This window comes from Rattus norvegicus, chromosome 1 (assembly GCF_036323735.1).
Source record: "Rattus norvegicus strain BN/NHsdMcwi chromosome 1, GRCr8, whole genome shotgun sequence".
NCBI lineage: Eukaryota > Metazoa > Chordata > Mammalia > Rodentia > Muridae > Rattus > Rattus norvegicus.
In genome coordinates, this window is record NC_086019.1 from 128,637,384 (window position 1) to 128,655,165 (window position 17,782).

The following is a 17,782-nucleotide window of genomic DNA, read 5'->3' on the forward strand; positions in this document are numbered from 1 at the left end:
AACCTGTGTTCTCATCCAGAAGGGTGAGGATTGGAAGTGATTGACAGCCTGGTGGCTTACATCATCTGTAGGGCCAGGTCATATCAAGTGCCCACAACTAAGACCAGAGTGTCTAATAGCCCAAATGACCTCTATGCTATCTGTATAGCTGAGACCACACCAGGTCCTCCCTAAGGCCCCTGAGCTAAGACAGGAAGCCTACCTCTAAACTCATCCTCTTGGAAGAAATGAGTTGAGTCTCAATGTAACTATGCCTCTTTATGCACTGGGGATTGTATTACACCAGGAAACTTGACCCCAAATTGTACTGTGTTTAAATATGCTGGTCAGTTAACTGCTTGGGATCGGACTACCAAAGTTAGATCCAGATTAAGTTGGGATGAACCAAGTTTTCATTCTCACTTCTTTGAGGATTATTGTGCTTCTGGCTGTGCTACCCGTAGGGACCTACACACACACACACACATACATATGCACATGCATATGCACATTCACATGCACATGTACACACACACATGCACACACACGTGAGTGGGGACATAGGTGATGCAAGAGGCATGTGTGTCGCTGAAGCAGAGGCCAGAATGGAGGAGTGAGTTAGGAGAGAACATTCCAGTCCTTTCCAGGATTGTGTATGACTATTTCAGGAGCAGCAAAGAAGTCGATGCGCCAGGAAGGGAGTGAGAGGGAGTGAGAGGGAGTGAGAGGGAGTGAGCCCCAAGCAGGAGCAGCAGCAAGTGCAGCCTTTATGCAGAGTGAGTGTGTGTGACTGCAGTGTGCACAAACCTTCCTTCAAGGCTGGCTCTGACAAGCCATGGAGGGCAGGGGTATGGGGAGCCCTCATATAGCTCTCCGAACAATAGTGTATATGTGCCTGAAGCACCAACGCGGTTTAGAAAGCATATCAACTGGTGCTGAAGGCCCTGGAACTGAGGAAGAAGGGGTAGATGGCGTCTGGAATTGTGTACTGAGGCTCATAGTCTCTTGTCTCTTCAGAGTGGTGTCCAGCACGGAGCTGTCTGCCCTGGAGAACATATGTAAAACTATCATCAAAGAAAAGCAACCGTTTGAAAGACTGGAAGTCAGCAAGGACAGTCTCCTGGAAATGTTTAAGGTAACTGGGAAAATTTAGCATAAAATCTTTTCACCAGGAATATTAGAGGCTATTAACGTAACGCGGTTTTCTTCCCTCCCTGAAAATGATTGACTATTGTTCAGCAGCACAGTCTGGGAGCTGCTGTGAGGGGTCAGGGGTCACATGCACAGTCTGGAGAGCTGCTGTGAGGGGTCAGGGGTCACATGCACAGTCTGGAGAGCTGCTGTGAGGGGTCAGGGGTCACACGCACAGTCTGGAGAGCTGCTGTGAGGGGTCAGGGGTCACATGCACAGTCTGGAGAGCTGCTGTGAGGGGTCAGGGGTCACACGCACAGTCTGGAGAGTTGCTGTGAGGGGTCAGGGGTCACGCACAGTCTGGAGAGCTGCTGTGAGGGGTCAGGGGTCACACGCACAGTCTGGAGAGCTGCTGTGCGGGGTCAGGGGTCACACGCACAGTCTGGAGAGCTGCTGTGAGGGGTCAGGGGTCACATGCACAGTCTGGAGAGCTGTTATGAGGGGTCAGGGGTCACATGCACAGTCTGGAGAGCTGTTATGAGGGGTCAGGGGTCACATGCACAGTCTGGAGAGCTGTTGTGAGGGGTCAGGGGTCCCACGCACAGTCTGGAGAGCTGTTGTGAGGGGTCAAGGGTCACACGCACAGTCTGGAGAGCTGTGAGGGGTCAGGGGTCACATGCACAGTCTGGAGAGCTGTTATGAGGGGTCAGGGGTCACGCACAGTCTGGAGAGCTGTTGTGAGGGTGATGAAGACATCTCCACCATCCACTCACATCTTCCAGAGTGAAACCTCTAGCACTAAGGACCAACAGCCATTGCCTCCACCCGGCCCTGGCCATCAGCCCTGTTTACTGCTGTATGAATGGAACAGGAACCTCTGTTCAGTGTCTCACACACTATTTTACCTTTGGGACTGGGCTGTCTCACTCATGAACTGCTCTCAAGGGGCACTGGTGCTGCAGACCCTGTCAGAATTGCCTTCTTAGCAAAATACCACCTAAGAACTCCTGCTGCATGAGTGTGTGTGTGTGTGTGTGTGTGTGTGTGTGTGTGTGTGCGCGTGTGCATGCATGTGTGTGTGTGTGTGTGTATATGCATGTGTGTGTTTGTGTCTCTATGTGTGTACATGTGTGTGTGTTTGTGTCTCTGTGTGTGTGCATGCATGTGTGTGCGTGTGCGTGTGTGTATGTTTGTGTCTCTGTGTGTGTGTGTGTGTGTGTGTGTGTGTGTGTCCGTGTTTATCAGTTCATTTGCCCCTGAGTACTGGAATTGCTTATATTCTGACTGTTGTGTATATACTAATATAAATGTGAACATACAGATTTCTGTTTTAAATGCTTATTTTACTTCTTTTGGCTATTATATATGTGATATGATATAGATATAATTTTCTGAATTCTGTTTATTTTATAAGAGCCATCCATGGGTGTGGAGTGGGGTATGGTTGTGTCTCAATTTGCTTTTTTCTGAGGGCTCAGTGATGCTGAACCTCTCAGTGCATTTATTGACCATTTGGACATCTTCCTTGTAGAATCGTCTGCTCTGGTCTCTTAGCAGTTTTTGAATGAGGGTATATTTTTTTGTTTGGTTTGCATTTTAACAACTTACATCTTCCCAGTATCAGTCTCTAACTAACAGCCACAGATGTTTTCTTCCATGCTGTGGGCTGCTTCTGCTTCTCACTACTCTAAAGAACTAAGCACCAACTTTCGTGATTTGACTTGAACATATTGGGATGAAACAGATACTCTGCACAAACCCAACAGCTGTCTTAAGTCGTTGTTTAACATGGACCCCTCGATCCTGTGATTAATGCAGTAAAAGCAGAGACTCTGGTGAATTACCTTAACTGGTTAAGTGTAATGATACCGTGACTTTTTAGCAAATGTAACGATGTCATGTAAGGTTTGTTTTTATAAAAATAGTGGCAATGTTCCTCAAGAGCTGTATTTATGTTATGTATTAAAATGGGATCTTCTAGAAGAGTGCTATCCAGTGAAATGTGAGCCAAGTGTGTACCTTGACCGCATGGCTGCTACATTTTAAGAGTAAAGCCAAGATGAAATTAGTGTTGAACACATAAGCAGTATAGAGGTCGGGCCTTCCACCTCTGTGGCCCGGGTCTTTTATTCACAGCGCGTGGTCATATGCGAGAGTTCACTAACCATGTGACTCTGGGGTCTCGTACTGGATCAGTGTAGCTCTTGGCTGTGAGCACAGCATATCCACAGTTCCCAATACCTTGAACAGATTAGACAACCTATCAGAGCTTCTTAAAGAGAGTAGCTTTCCTATGAAAAGGTTCTTTGTGGGGCTGGAGAGATGGCTCAGTGGTAAGAGCACTGACTGCTCTTCCAGAGGTCCTGAGTTCAAATCCCAGCAACCACATGATGGCTCACAACCATCTATAAGGGAATCTGATGCCCCCTTCTTGCATGTCTGAAGGCAGCTACAGTGTGTTTATATACATAAAATAATCAATAAAAATGTTTTTGTAATAATATGTAAACATTTTCTTTATAGTACAATAAATTTAAGTGCCGGATTCTGAAGGAGAAAGTTGACACTCCGACAACCACTGTTTACAGGTTAGTGTGTTCCAGTTTTAATGCAGGGCTCGATGGGGCCTTGGACTCAAGAGCAGCCGCCCTTAATCCTGGTGTGGACAGGGATTGGCTTTCTGGTTTATCACGGTGATGGGACAGTTTAAAAGGGGTGTCTTTATATACATAGTGTCTTCAGATCTTTTGTGGCGCTTGAGTATACATAGAAAGAGCTATCTGTGACCTGTGGCTAGACGAGTTGCTTCCCTCCTTGACCCTAAATTAAAGCTTGTCCCATATGTATAGAAAAGTGCAACCTTTCACTTAAAAATATGTGTCCTGGTCATTTTTCTGTTCCTGTGATAAAACACTCTGAGCACCAGCAAGTTAGTGGAGGGAGTGGTTTATTTGGCTTACATCTGTGAGTCAGTCAGTCATTGAGGAAAGTTAGGACAGGAGCCCAAGGGAGGCAGATCTCTGTGGTCTCAAGGCCAGCCTGGTCTGCATCAGGTCCAAGGACTACATACAGAGACTTTGAGTCAAACAAACAAACAAACAAATAAACAAACACAAAAGGAAACAAAGAAGGAAGGAAGGAAGGAATGAAGGAAGGAAGGAAGAGAGGGAGGGAGGGAGGGAGGAAGGAAGGAAGGAAGGCAGGCAGGCAAGCAACCCTCATTCCGACTTGTTCTCCGCTAGCTTCTTACACAGCCCACAACCACCTGCCCACAGAAGTGCTTGTTGTGCTCTGCTGGGCACTCCTGTCTTAATTGGCACAATCAAGACAAACCTTCACAGATGTGCCCACTGACCAATCCGATAAAGACAATTACTCAAGTGGGACCCTCTTACAGGTGATTCTAGGCTGTCAAGTTGTCAGTAATTGCTAAATGGGACAGTATGCTAATGGAGTTTATAATGAACAGTCCAAAAAGCTGTAACCGTGTTTGGGCGTGTCTTAAATCTTTCATTGTAGGTGTGGTCCACTGATTGACCTTTGTAAAGGCCCCCATGTAAGACACACTGGAAAAATTAAAGCCATAAAAATATTCAAGGTAAGGATTTTTGTAAATTTATAAATATAACAAGGTAAACTAGATAAAAGATTTTATTCATGTCTTCTATATTCTTCTTTTATTTCACTAAAAGTAATATGTTTTAGAATCTTGATAATTAAAACCTATATAACTTTTGATTATCATTTATTCTTATTCTAAATACTATAATGCATATCTTTTTATATGGCCATTTCTTAAAGATTTGTCTTTATTTTGTATTTGTATGTGTGTGAGTGTGTGTGTGAGTGAGTGTGAAGTGTGAGTGTGTGTGTGTGTGTGTGTGTGTGTGTATGTGTCCTTGGGGAGGCCAGAAGTGTCAAATCCCCTGAAGTTATTGCCTGATGTGGGTGCTAGGAACTGAACTCAGAACCTATTTGAGAACAGCAAGTGCTCTTAACTACGAAGCCATCCCTCTAACCCTGCATTTGGTTTTTAAGTACTGCCCCTTATTTAGATGTTCTCCCATATTCACAGTTTTACATACATGGATTTAATTAACTCCCCAGTAAAAATATCTAAAAAACAAACAGTGCCTATGCTGAGAATACATAGACTGCACATGTGGGGGTCGGGAATGGTGGCAGTTGGTGGGGCATTATTTCCTAAATAGTACACTGCAGCAAACATATACATAGCATCTGTTTTGCACAAGGTACTCTAGAGGTGGCTTAAGGTGTGCAGGAAACTTGTATAGATTGTGTGCAAATACACCATCTTATAATAATGCACATCTTATAATGCACATCTTATAATAATGCACATCTTATAATGCACATCTTATAATAATGCACATCTTATAATAACGCACCATCTTATACTGACGCACCATCTTATAATAATGCACCATCTTTAAATTTTTTAAATGCCGTACAGGCTTGGTTGTAGCCAAAAGTTAGTTTCTTTCTTTCTTCTTTCTTTCTTTCTTAATTATAAGTACATTGTAGCTGTCTTCAGACACACCAGAAGAGGACAACAGATCCCATTACAGATGGTTGTGAGCCATTATGTGGTTGCTGGGAATTGAACTCAGGACCTCTGGAAGAGCAATCAGTGCTCTTAACCACTGAGCCATCTCTCCAGCCCCCCATCTTAAAATTTTAAGAGACTCCAGTGTCTGTGGATTTAGGTGTGTGCTGAAGAGCTCTAACTAATCCTCAGCAGACACCAAGGACAGCTGGACTGTGGATTTCTTGTATTGCCAATGAGAACAAGAAATCTTTCTGCCTGTAAGAATAATCAACTGCAGGCAAACAGAAAGGCAGCCTGAGTGTGAGCACTGTACCAGCAGTCATGGGGAATGGGGCTGACTGAGTGTGAGCACTGTGCTGACAGTGACAGGGAATGGGGCTGTCTCTGAGTGTGAGCACCGTGCTGACAGTGACAGGGAATGGGGCTGACTGAGTGTGAGCACCGTGCTAACAGTGACAGGGAATGGGGCTGTCTCTGAGTGTGAGCACCGTGCTGACAGTGACAGGGAATGGGGCTGTCTCTGAGTGTGAGCACCGTGCTGACAGTGACAGGGAATGGGGCTGACTGAGTGTGAGCACCGTGCTGACAGTGACAGGGAATGGGGCTGAGTGTGAGCACCGTGCTGACAGTGACAGGGAATGGGGCTGACTGAGTGTGAGCACCGTGCTGACAGTGACAGGGAATGGGGCTGACTGAGTGTGAGCACCGTGCTGACAGTGACAGGGAATGGGGCTGACTGAGTGTGAGCACCGTGCTGACAGTGACAGGGAATGGGGCTGACTGAGTGTGAGCACTGTGCTGACAGTGACAGGGAATGGGGCTGACTGAGTGTGAGCACCGTGCTGACAGTGACAGGGAATGGGGCTGACTGAGTGTGAGCACCGTGCTGACAGTGACAGGGAATGGGGCTGACTCTGAGGCCTGACCTTTCTGGACCTTTGTCTCTGGAGATCTTAGTTACACATCTCCTACTGATGCTCCTCATCACAAGCCATAGGTCAGAGGCACAGCATGAACCTCTTGCCTTCTCTGGTTCCAGCTTGGTGATCACAGCTGCTCCTCAACCTTCTCTCCTCCCCACTCCTCCTGCCACTTTCACTCCTAGAATCCACAGCAGACTTTACCGAATTTGGTGGTCAGTGTTATAATTTGGATGGGAAGTTTTCACTAGACTCCTTTTAAGACTCTTCCAAACACTACACAGACGTCTGTAGCTAAGCATTGTGGGTATTATAATAGAAAGCCTGCGAACATGTTGAAGAGTGGTGTTACTGCTAAACGTTTGATTTTTATTTTTAAATCAGTCTCTTTTTGATGTTTAGAACTCCTCAACATATTGGGAAGGGAACCCTGAGATGGAAACATTGCAGAGGGTCTACGGCATATCCTTTCCTGACAGCAAAATGATGAGAGACTGGGAAAAATTCCAAGAGGAGGCCAGGAGCCGGGACCACAGGAAAATCGGGAAGGTACGCCCCGCCCTCATCCCACAGACAGCCGTTGTCTGCTGCAGCCGCACCACACAGATGCTCACTGCTGGCTACTGATGTCTTCCATGCCCACATGCTTGAGTCGACGTCTAACCAGTTTCCGTTCTCCATCTTTGGCCAGAATCTAGAAATCTTTTTGTGAGAGGTTATTTTTATCATGGTATAAGTTATTATTAGACTTCGTTCTTACTCGATGATGTGCTCCTTATCTAAGAGGCAGCGGTCTGTGGACAACAAGAGTAAGATTTGAAAGTAGGTGGCCCTAAGACCTGTTCTCCATCCTGCCAGGATCCAGCCGTACCACATGGTGGACAAAGCGTTCATTTACAAAGCTGTCCGCATCTGTCTTGAGGAGTAGGTGGCAGGGTTGCTAGGAGATACCCTGTACACAGGGCACTCTTAGGGGTGACACCACAGAAGGCTCACATCCCTTGAGGCCTGCCTTCTGCAATGGACTTTTCTTTCTCACCTTGTCGTGTTGCCCCCATGTGAGACCTAGATTCTAAATGTATGAAGAACACTTAACCAATAAGCTATAGATTTATACTAAAAAAATTAGTAGTGAATAACAAAAGATAACAGAAAAGCCAAGTTCAAGGCTAAGTCATAAATATGATTCATCGCTTTACATGTGCCATCATTTTGCACACACTATAGATCTAAACAGACACTGAGGGACCTGGGAGGCCTGGCAATGGATCAGAGAGGGATGAAGTGATATGGCTTTTTATGACGGCCACTTCGGGTATGACACACATTAAGCAAGAGATGGAATTTGAAATACAATTAATTACTCTTTCCGCCTAGGAACAAGAGCTTTTCTTCTTCCATGATCTGAGCCCAGGAAGCTGTTTTTTCCTCCCAAGAGGAGCGTTCATTTACAATACACTTATGGATTTCATACGAGTAAGTTCTGTCCTAAAAACATTTTGTTCTTATTCGCCCGCCTTCTACTTCTTACTATCTTTGCTCATCAACAGTAGCGTTTCCCTTAAATTTTGGTAATATAAGAATTTTGGAACCAAAAGCAAAATGCTAATGACATGGAGTTGGTTTACTTTCTTGAATTTCATAAAACACGGGCCTTGTCTTAAAGTCTCTAAGGATGTGGAACCTTAATGATCTGCCGGCTGCAGATCTTCCGTCACAGAGAATGCTGCTCTGAGAGGCACTGCTTCTCAAAGATGGCTAACTGCTCTGCTGCCTTGTGCTCACTACAAGTGACTGGATATCCGACATCTCCAGGAGTGGAATGTAGCTGTGACTGATGCCCCATGGTTGAATGTGGGTTAGTGTTGCAGGGTTAGGACCATGGAGATACTGTTCAGAGGTGTGCCACTGGAACTGCTGGAACTGTTTAGGCTTTCCCAAGACAGTTACAGCTTTGTAGGGTGTAACTGTAATTGTGTGGTGTTTCCATCAAGAAAAGCTCATCTATATCTGTCATGTATTCATCCTGTAGAGTTGAGTACCATGTGTGGGCAACTCAAATCTCCTACACACACACACACACACACACACACACACACACACACACACACGCACGCACGCATGCACGCACGCACGCACGCACAATGTCCACCAGGGTACTTATGTCATGCGTGGGCCAACAGATCCATTTCTCATGCTGGGGCGCTTCTCATGCAACACACAAACACACGCACAATGACCCACATGTGGACTAGGGACACCGTCACAGGCTTAGCCTCAATGCAGGCCTTCTGGGCCCAGATGTGGCCATCATCCTCATCACCTTTGCCGTTCTGCTGACACTCTTCCAGGTCCCTGAGGGTTAACCAGAACCTGGCCCTGACCAGGAGATGACAGAAACCTCCCCATGTCAGGCCTCTTCCTCCTGGGCTTCCCATGGTTGCTGTTCTTCAATAAACAGGAGTGATCCTTTAACAGTGTGTTGTACAGGCTGTAGTGGGCAGCCTCATCGTCCCATAGGATTCGGTTCCTGTGGCTTTCTTAGTCTGTGTGGGGACTCTCATGTTCCACAATGAAATGCTCTTCAGTGCACTTCTCAGGACATTCCCAGCAGCGGGTGAGGTGTTTTGCTGCCTGGTTTCTGTGTACTGATGTTCTCAGACCCTGTCCAGAGGCTGCTGTGTTCCCTATAGCTTATTTGCAGAGGCTCCAGTTGGCACAGTAAACTTATTCTTCCCATCTGTCCCCTCTCTGCAGACCCATCTCCATGTTTAGATTCTTGTGATGTCTTCCTTAGCTCCTCCCCCTGCTGCTTTTCTTCACCCTGGTTACTCTCTTAGTGTCTCAGATGCTGCAATCCTTCTTTTCTGAGCTCATCTTCCTTGTGCTCATTTCTCCCTAACTCTTATCCAAGGGATGGATTTCTTCAGGAACTTCCTGAGAAAAGGGGCATCCATCAAATGTTCTGGGTCATCCCTGTGGCTGCAGCTCTTCCTTCTCTTCCTTCTCTCCTTGCGCCTCCTCTGGAGGTGGAGGTAGATCTCTGTTGGAGTAGCTCCCAGCCTGCCTTCCTTCCATTAATGGCAGCCGCTGTGAGGCAGTAGAACAGTGGCAGGGGAGTGAGGCCTGAAGAGTCACTGAAGAACACAAGTGGGTGATGGTGGGTGCTCACTGCTGTTGTCTTGAGCTATTTGCTGGCGTCAGCACACTCTGGAACCTGAAACTCCAGGTTAGGTATGGACGGTGGAGAGTAAACAGAAAGCCTTTATGGTGGCCTTAAAGGGCTCTTTTATCTTTTATAGATACGAGAGAGTCATGGCTGATGATCAGGTCAGAGCCTGATTGTATGGGTTGGTGCATTGGAAAGCATTTAAATATACAACCCCAGTGGTCTCTGATGCTCAGGTAAGGGCTGAACCCCTTAAATTCCCAGATACCCTTGTATGAAGTAATTGGCTTTATGATGCATAAAAGAACTTCCAATGACCTCAGCTACTTTCTTATGTGTGTTTTCTCCTTGCTTTTTTTTTTTTAAACGGGGCTCAAGTAGCCCAGGTCAACCTTGAACTTGTTATGTGTCCAAGGACCTCTGGATTCCTGATTTTCCTACTCCAGGGCCCCAGTGCTGAGGTTACAGCAAGTGCCAGGATGCCCAGAAACCCCAGCTAGTTTTAATCCCAATTTTCAGTCATGTCATTTTAATTCTTTTCTCCCCTAATAATTTTTCAGTTGTGTGCCATATACAATGTATAGAATAACTGTAGAGAATGATGCTGACTTCCAGTGGGTGTTCACCCTCTGCCACGATGGACAATGATTATTATTTGGTGTCCTGATCTATCTATCTATCTATCTATCTATCTATCTATCTATCTATCTTCTATCTATCATCTATCTATATCTATCATCTATCTATCTATCTATCTATCTATCTATCAATCAATCAGTCATCTATCTATCATCTGTTTGTCTGTCTGTCTCTCTATCAACTTGACCAAGCTGGAGTCACCTGGGAAGAGGGAACCTCAACAGGGAAAATGCCTCCTTCAGATTAGCCTGTTGTGGGCATTTTCTTGGTTGATGATTGATGTGGGAGGGAGGGCCCAGCCTGCAGTGAATGGTGCCATCCCTGGGCAGGTCTTAGGTTCTGTAAGACAGCAGGCTGAGCAAGCCAGGAAGCAGCACTCCTTCATGGCCTCTGCTTCAGTTCCTACCTCTAAGTTCCTGCCCTGACTTCCCTTGGTGATGGACTATATGGCCTGAGAGTTATAAGATCAGATTAACTCTTTTCTCTCCAAGCTACTTTTGGTCATGGTCTAATCATTCTGTTGGAAAGATATGGTCTGTGTCTCCATTATACAGGCTGATGAGTCTGTGTCACTCATGAGCTCCAAAAGAATTTGCTCTGCCTCTCTCCTCTGTTCTGCCATTGGGGAGCAAACTATTGCAAATCTCATTTGGATGACACACCAATGAGTGTCCCATAAGGTCTGGTCCAAGTGCAGATGAGGGTCCTTGGTAGTGAGTATATTCCCTCTCTGTCTTCAGATCTGTGAACAGAAGATACACATCCTGGACACCTGCTCTTACTCCACATTATGAAAAGATGGTGGAGGAAAAGGATATGGTAGACAGTTTCTTTCAGAAAGGGCTGGGGAGGGTAGGAGATACTTGATGGAGACCAGCTGTAGAGATTCTGATGTCTCCCTATTGTCCCTGCCCCAACCTGGTTTTCCCTATGCTAATATCTATCAACACATATTAGCTTTGCCTGCTGTAAGCTTCATGCAAGTAGAAAGCACTTGTTTGTTTTGCTGTTTTTTCCAACATTGTCTCTGAGAGTTAATCAAGCCATGGTGGTATGATAGGGGTTGATGCATTACTTCAGATGCTCCATTTTCTAAGTCCAATACATGATAGTCCATTTTCCTGTAGGTATTTAGATCACATCTAGTTTAGAGATGCTATACACTGTCTACCATGAGCGTTCTTTAGTGTACATAACTGCTCACTTCTGGTAAATATAAATCACAAGACAGTAGTTTGGGCTATGCCTCTAAGTCAAATAGAGTCAGCCATGCCGAAGTTCACCACTAAATTGATGGCTTGCTATTTACCCCACCTTCAGAGAGACTGGGGTCAGAGAGAGAGGAGCCAAATTCCTTAAAGAGGCCATTTTCTGTTGGGCTAAGAGTGGCAATTCCCTCTGTGTTTACTCTTGAGTGAAGTAAATAGCCAAGTTTACCTGGTCAGTTGTTCCTGTCTCCTGTTCCCTCCTGGTGAGGAAAATAGCTTTGATATGACCTTCTCTTTGGCTTTCGTTTCTCTCATCAGTCTTCCTCTGTCCTTGGCTTGAGTTGTGAGCGTATGTGCCCTTCTTTAGGGAATGAAGCGTGGCTCAGTTCTGGAGTAGAAAGTAAAACCATTTAAGATAACTAAATAATTGTAAATTTTGTCCTTTGATATTTTCTAAAAGTAGAATTTCTAGGTCAAGGGTACTTTATTTATTTTAGCCTGATCATGAGTCACAGTCTTGTTACACCCAGCATAGCCTCAGACTTACAGTCCTCCTGCCTCACTTTCCCTTTTCTGAATATTAAAGATGCAGATCACCATACAAGGTAAAACTTGGTTTTTTTTCATACTTTCCTCTTTTGGGGCCTGAGGTGAGTCATAGAAATTGAATGCATTACTTAATTTTATTTTGAGACAAGACCCTTGGTTTTGTAATGAAAGATCTTCCATATTCATGTGTTGTCAGATTTGCTATTGTAAAAATGACTATCCTACCAAAAGAAGTCTATGCATTTAGTTTAATCCTAATTAAAATCCTCATTCTTCATAGAAATAGAAAAAACAATTTCTTCTTTGTTTATTGGATTATTTTAATTTACATTTCAAATGTTATCCCCTTTCCCGGTTTTCCCTCCAGAAACCCCCTGTCCCATCTCTGCCCCCTCTGCTTCTATGTGGCTGTTCCCCCACTCACCCACCCACTCACTCTCACCTCCCTGCCCTGGCATTCCCCTACACTGGGGGGTGAGGTTGAGCCTTGACAGGACCAAGGGCCTTCCTCCCATTGATGCCCAACAAGGCCATCCTTTACTACATGTGCAGCTGGAGCCATATATACTCTTGGATGGTGGTTTAATCCCTGGGAGTTCTGGGGGGGGGGGTCTGGTTGGTTGATATTTTGGTTCTTCTCATGGGGTTGCAAACCTCTTCAGCTCCTAGAAGAAATAATTTTAAAGTTCACATGAAAGCACAAAAGACACCAGATAGCCAGAATAATCTTGAGCCGAAAGAATAGTGGTCTAAGGCATTACCATACCTGATTTCAATTTATGCTACCATGCCGCAGTAATAATACTAATAAAAACACGAAGGCTAGGCATGAAGGCGCATGCCACTTTGGAGGCAGAGGCATGGATCCCTGTGGATTTGAGGCCAGTCTGGTCTACATAATGAGATCTTGTTTCAGCCAAACAAAACAAAAAGCTTGCCGTGGTACTGGCACAAAAAATAGATACGTAAATCAATGCAATAGAACAAAACCCTAGATTTAAGTCCATGCAGCGATGCCACTGATGCACAGTGGAGAAAAGATAACATCAGCAACAGAGATGTTGACGGTAAGACATGTAGAAGAATGAAGCTAGACGCCTGACTCGGCCTCATAGAACTCAACTCCAAATGACCCCAGCATAAAGCCTGCAACTGAAACTGAGAGACAGGAAACTAGGGCATATGCTACAGGATGCATGTAGGTAGGCATAGGCAAGGAATTCCCAACGACTGGCAGGTGGGGCCTCAGGAAACTGAAAAGCTTCTGCATAGTGAAGAAAACAGCCCAGCAAATGAAGGCATCTGACAGGATGACAGAACTTCTGCTGGCTACTGTCCTGGGGTTTTATTGCTGCGGAGAGACACCGTGACCGCGGCAACTCTTAAAACAGAAAATATATAATTGGGGCTGGCTTACAGGTTCAGAGGTTTAGTCCATTATCATCATGGTGGGAAACATGGCAGCACACAGGCAGACGTGGTGCTAGAGAAGGAGGAGCTGAGAGTTCTATGTCTTGATTCGCAGGCAGCAGAAGGAGACCGTGTGCCACACTGGGCATGGTTCGATCATAGGAGACCTCAAAGCCTGCCCCTGCAGTAACACACTTCCTCCCAAGGCCACGTCTACTCCAACAAGGCCAGTCCACCTAATAGTGCCACGACCTGTGGGCCAAGCATTCAAACGCACGAGACTGTGGGAGCCATACCTATTAAAACCCCCACACTCTTTTCCAGCTGTACTCTGGACTCCAGGTTATCTGGTCCCCAAGCCCTGGGCCAGTTCTCCAGCCTGCACCTTATTGTAGGTATGCTGGGATTACAGAAGTTCACCACTGCCTCTAGCTTTTTTTTGAATGGTCATTAGCAGTCAAACCGAGGTCAGCAGACTTGCCTGACAAGAGCTTTTACTCACTGAGCCATCTTGCTAGCCCAGTTTGGCAATGTCCCTAAAAACTAAGCAAGTAGTTAACACAGTGAAACCAATCATCTCTTTGGATTGTGTAACATAATATAGCCAGTCAATTCTTCCCCTAGCTGTGTATCAAAGAGAAATGGAAAGGTATTTCTACCCAGTAACCTGCAATGGGGTGTTCTCAGCCTTCTAATTAGCGACAGAAAGTACCAGCTTGTAAGAGCCTGGACATCACGTTTGTCCAATAGACCACACTTTGTCTAAAAGGAATAAGGTCCTGGGTGAGAAAGTAACATCCAAGCGTTATTGAATTATATACTTAGAACTGGTGAACTTCCTTGTATGTAAGGCTGTTTTGTGGTAAAATATACACAGCATTGATATTGACAATTAAGATGCTCTAAGCTTATGGCTTCTCACTGAGCTTATATTGGTGTACGACCATCACCAGCCAACAACAGACTTCCTTTCCTCTTATAAAACTCACACTCCTCAGGGTTTTGTCATGATCCCAAATTGAAATTACATACTCACTAAAAATTGACCTTCCTCTTCCCTCCCCAGTGGCTAGCACCGCCACTCTACTTTCAGACATTGCTCAGACGTGAAATCAAAGGATATTTGACCTTTTATAGACTTTCTGAAAGTGTGCATTATTATTATTATTATTAAGCAAAGCAGCTCCCATATGCTGTCATTTACATAGTATCTCTTTTGTCTTCTTCCTGTCTGTTTCTTTACTTACCCTGTACCTTTAGTCAGAGGAGTACCATGCAGTTCACTGTCCTGCGTATGCCTGCTTCTGCCTTCATTTTTCTGCGCTCTCCTTTGTGGGCCTCTATTTTTGTGAGTCACTATTTGGGAGATGAAAGATGCCTCTCGGACCAACTGCCAGTCCAGTAGCAACAGCCTTTGGTTCTTGTCTGCCCAGGTGAGGGCAGGGAGCTAGGGACATGTGGTGGGACTTACAGAGAGCCTCTGCGGAAGCCGTGTGGGCAGGGCCTGTTCAGTCCGAGCCAGAGCTGCACTTCTGTGGAAGAAGATCATGTAGGCAGCCAGGTGGGTTGGTGGGCAGATGCTTCCAGACACAGGGGAAACTCCAGCACTGGGAAGTAAGATGACTCGGGTTTGTTTATGTTGACTGCCAGCGGTGAAGACAATGGATCATGCATAGGCAGTGATGCAATGTCCCTTCTGTACAATTCTCCCTTGCATCCATCCACTGCCTCTTCCCTTACCCTCCTTACCTTTTTGTTTTACAGTTTCACGCAGTGAAGTGTGCAGTTTTGATACTGTGCAGAACTGTCTTACCCCCACAGCATCAGGATATAGAACAGTTTCATCATCTCCAGTGATCTCTTCTTGCTACCCATCTGAGTTGCACTTGCCCACCCGCCCTCCATTTTAGTCAAACTCAGTGGATTCATTCTCTGTCCGTAAACTCTCAGTGAATAAAGGCCTCTGTATGACCTTTTGAAAGTGACATATTTTGCTTAATGTATCTGCCTAGGTTTTTCAGGTCTGCTCCTTCACTGCCCAGTGGCATTCCACTGTTCAGACACACCACACCCTATTTATCTTCTTCCCAGTTGAAGGTCAATTGGACATTTGTTTTCAGGTTTTGGGCAACTAAATAATTTGCTATAAATATTTATGTACAAGTTTCTGAATGAGCATTTCTTGTTTACTTTGGCAAGTATCTAGAAAGAGTCATTTCAGGTTCTCATGGCAAATTAGGTTAAAGTTTAAAAGAAAACACCATTTTCCATTCTTTTTTTTTTTTTTTTTTTTTTTTTTTTTTTTGGAGCTGGGGACCGAACCCAGGCAAGCACTTTACCACTTAGCTAATTCCCCAACCCCACCATTTTCCATTCTTAGTGATTATTATTTTCCCATTCCTTCCAGTTACGGAGGAGGAACCCTTTGTGAATCTTGTTAGTCATGTGTTTTGAGTTTCCAGATACACCTGACTCATCAAAGCATGACTAGGGACCTTATAGGAGAGGAGGAGAAGCTCTTGTAATCAGACTAACTCACCTAGAGACTGCTGGCCTCCTCTTTCCTTACAGAGTCAGCCAGATTTCTTTTTAGGTGTGTAAAGTCTCAGGATACTTTGTTTCCATGCAGAGAGGGTCCTGAGGAATGCACTCAATGGTTCAGCTAAAGAGTCTAGTGAAAGGAATACCGATACAGGGGACTGTCTAGTCAGCAGGGATTGAAGAGGGATGGCGGAGCACAAAAGGATGACCGAGGGGGTAGCTTTGTCCTCACTGTTAGGTTGGAGGAGGTTGTGAGACCCAGAGAGCTGAAAGCCATGGGATAGAACTTAAGTAGAGAACAACATCAGGACCAGCAGAAACTCAAGGCAGAGAAGGAGCAGGGAAGGAGGCCAAGTGCTCCAGCTTCCTTCCCTCTGCTGTCCTCAGAATCTTCAGTTTCTCAGTGTTCAGACTCAGCCAGAAGTCAGGAGAGAAGTATTAGTCAGGGTTCACCAGAGAAACCAAACAATGGGATACGCAGAGGAGGAAGCTCACTGTGTGGAGTTGTTGCTGAGAGGGGTAAAGTTGTAAACCCAAGTCCAAGGGCAGATGGCTGGCCTATACCAGTTTCACAGACAGTCAGGACCAACAGACGCACATCTCTTTCCTTCACCGTTTTGTCCTTTTCACATACCCAGTGGGTTGTATGATGGCCATTCACATCCTGGTCTGCGTAATCAGTCTACCAATTCATCTATCTCATCCACAGACACTTTCTCTGATGCACCCCAAAGTAGCATTTCATCTGCGCCCCTCCTAGCGGAGTCAGGCTGACAAAGAATTAGCCACCACAGCGGATGGATCTGGGTCGGGAGGAGGTGTCCATGAGCATGACCCACACCAGCATCCCTCCTGCCTTCAGCATCCTCTTTTTCCTTTGCTCAATTGGCAGTGTTTGCATCTTCAGACTCATCAACCCTTGTGTCATCCCGTGGTCGTCTAAGTGCAGGTTTATTCCACATCTAAATTGTGGTTTCAGCCACTACTGGTGTGGGGATGCACACACAAGTGGGCATTTGCAACACACACACACACACACACACACACACACACACACACACACACACACAGCTTTTATGGCTATTTTACTGGGACTTTGTGAAGGAGTTATTGGCATAGAATTTCTTTAGCTTTGGTAATAAGAGGATATGTGAAGACCTTTTCAATGGTACTGATACCTAGGGATCACTGAGATGTTTTCCAGAGACAGGTCACTAGGCACAGGTAGAGAGATATGACAGATACTCCAGGGGGCAAATGTGGGCCACAACACTCAGTCAGCTATCAATATTCCTCAGATTCCTCAGGAGACAAGATGGCGGTGCACTCTGCTGGATCATAGGCAGTGCTGGTATGCTGGATAGTTTTCTGTTATCTTGGCACAGGCTAAGTCATCTGAGAGGCGGGAACCTCTCAATTAAGAAAATGCCTCCAAAAGATAGGGCTGTAGGAAAGACTGTAGTAATTAATTTTCTTAATTAATTATTGATAGGGGAGGACCCAGTCCATTGTTGATGGGGCCATCCCTGGGCTTGGTGGTCCTGGGTTTATAAGAAAGCAGGGTGAACAAGGCATGAGGAGCAAGCCAGGAAGCAGCACCCCTCCGCTGCTTCTACCTCAGCTCCTGCCTCCAGGTTCCTGCTGTGTTTGAGTTCCTGTCCTGACT

The 17,782-nt window shown here is 45.5% G+C and overlaps 1 protein-coding gene across 4 annotated transcripts in view; it reads left to right on the forward strand.

Moving 5' to 3' along the window:
- Positions 1 to 17,782, forward strand: part of Tars3 (threonyl-tRNA synthetase 3) — a 52,301-nt gene that overhangs the window by 13,706 nt on the left and 20,813 nt on the right. For 3 of the 4 annotated variants that reach the window (XR_005505557.2, NM_001401535.1, XM_063262468.1), the window contains 5 exons: positions 997 to 1,114; positions 3,634 to 3,698; positions 4,630 to 4,708; positions 7,003 to 7,149; positions 7,978 to 8,076. Coding sequence is in view for 2 of the 4 variants with exons in the window: in NM_001401535.1 (NP_001388464.1) it covers positions 997 to 1,114; positions 3,634 to 3,698; positions 4,630 to 4,708; positions 7,003 to 7,149; positions 7,978 to 8,076 (508 nt within the window). In the remaining 2 variants the exon portion in view is untranslated. Of the gene's footprint in view, positions 1 to 996; positions 1,115 to 3,633; positions 3,699 to 4,629; positions 4,709 to 7,002; positions 7,150 to 7,977; positions 8,077 to 9,902; positions 10,006 to 17,782 lie in introns of all 4 variants that reach the window. The other variant, XR_005505558.2, reaches the window with a different exon arrangement.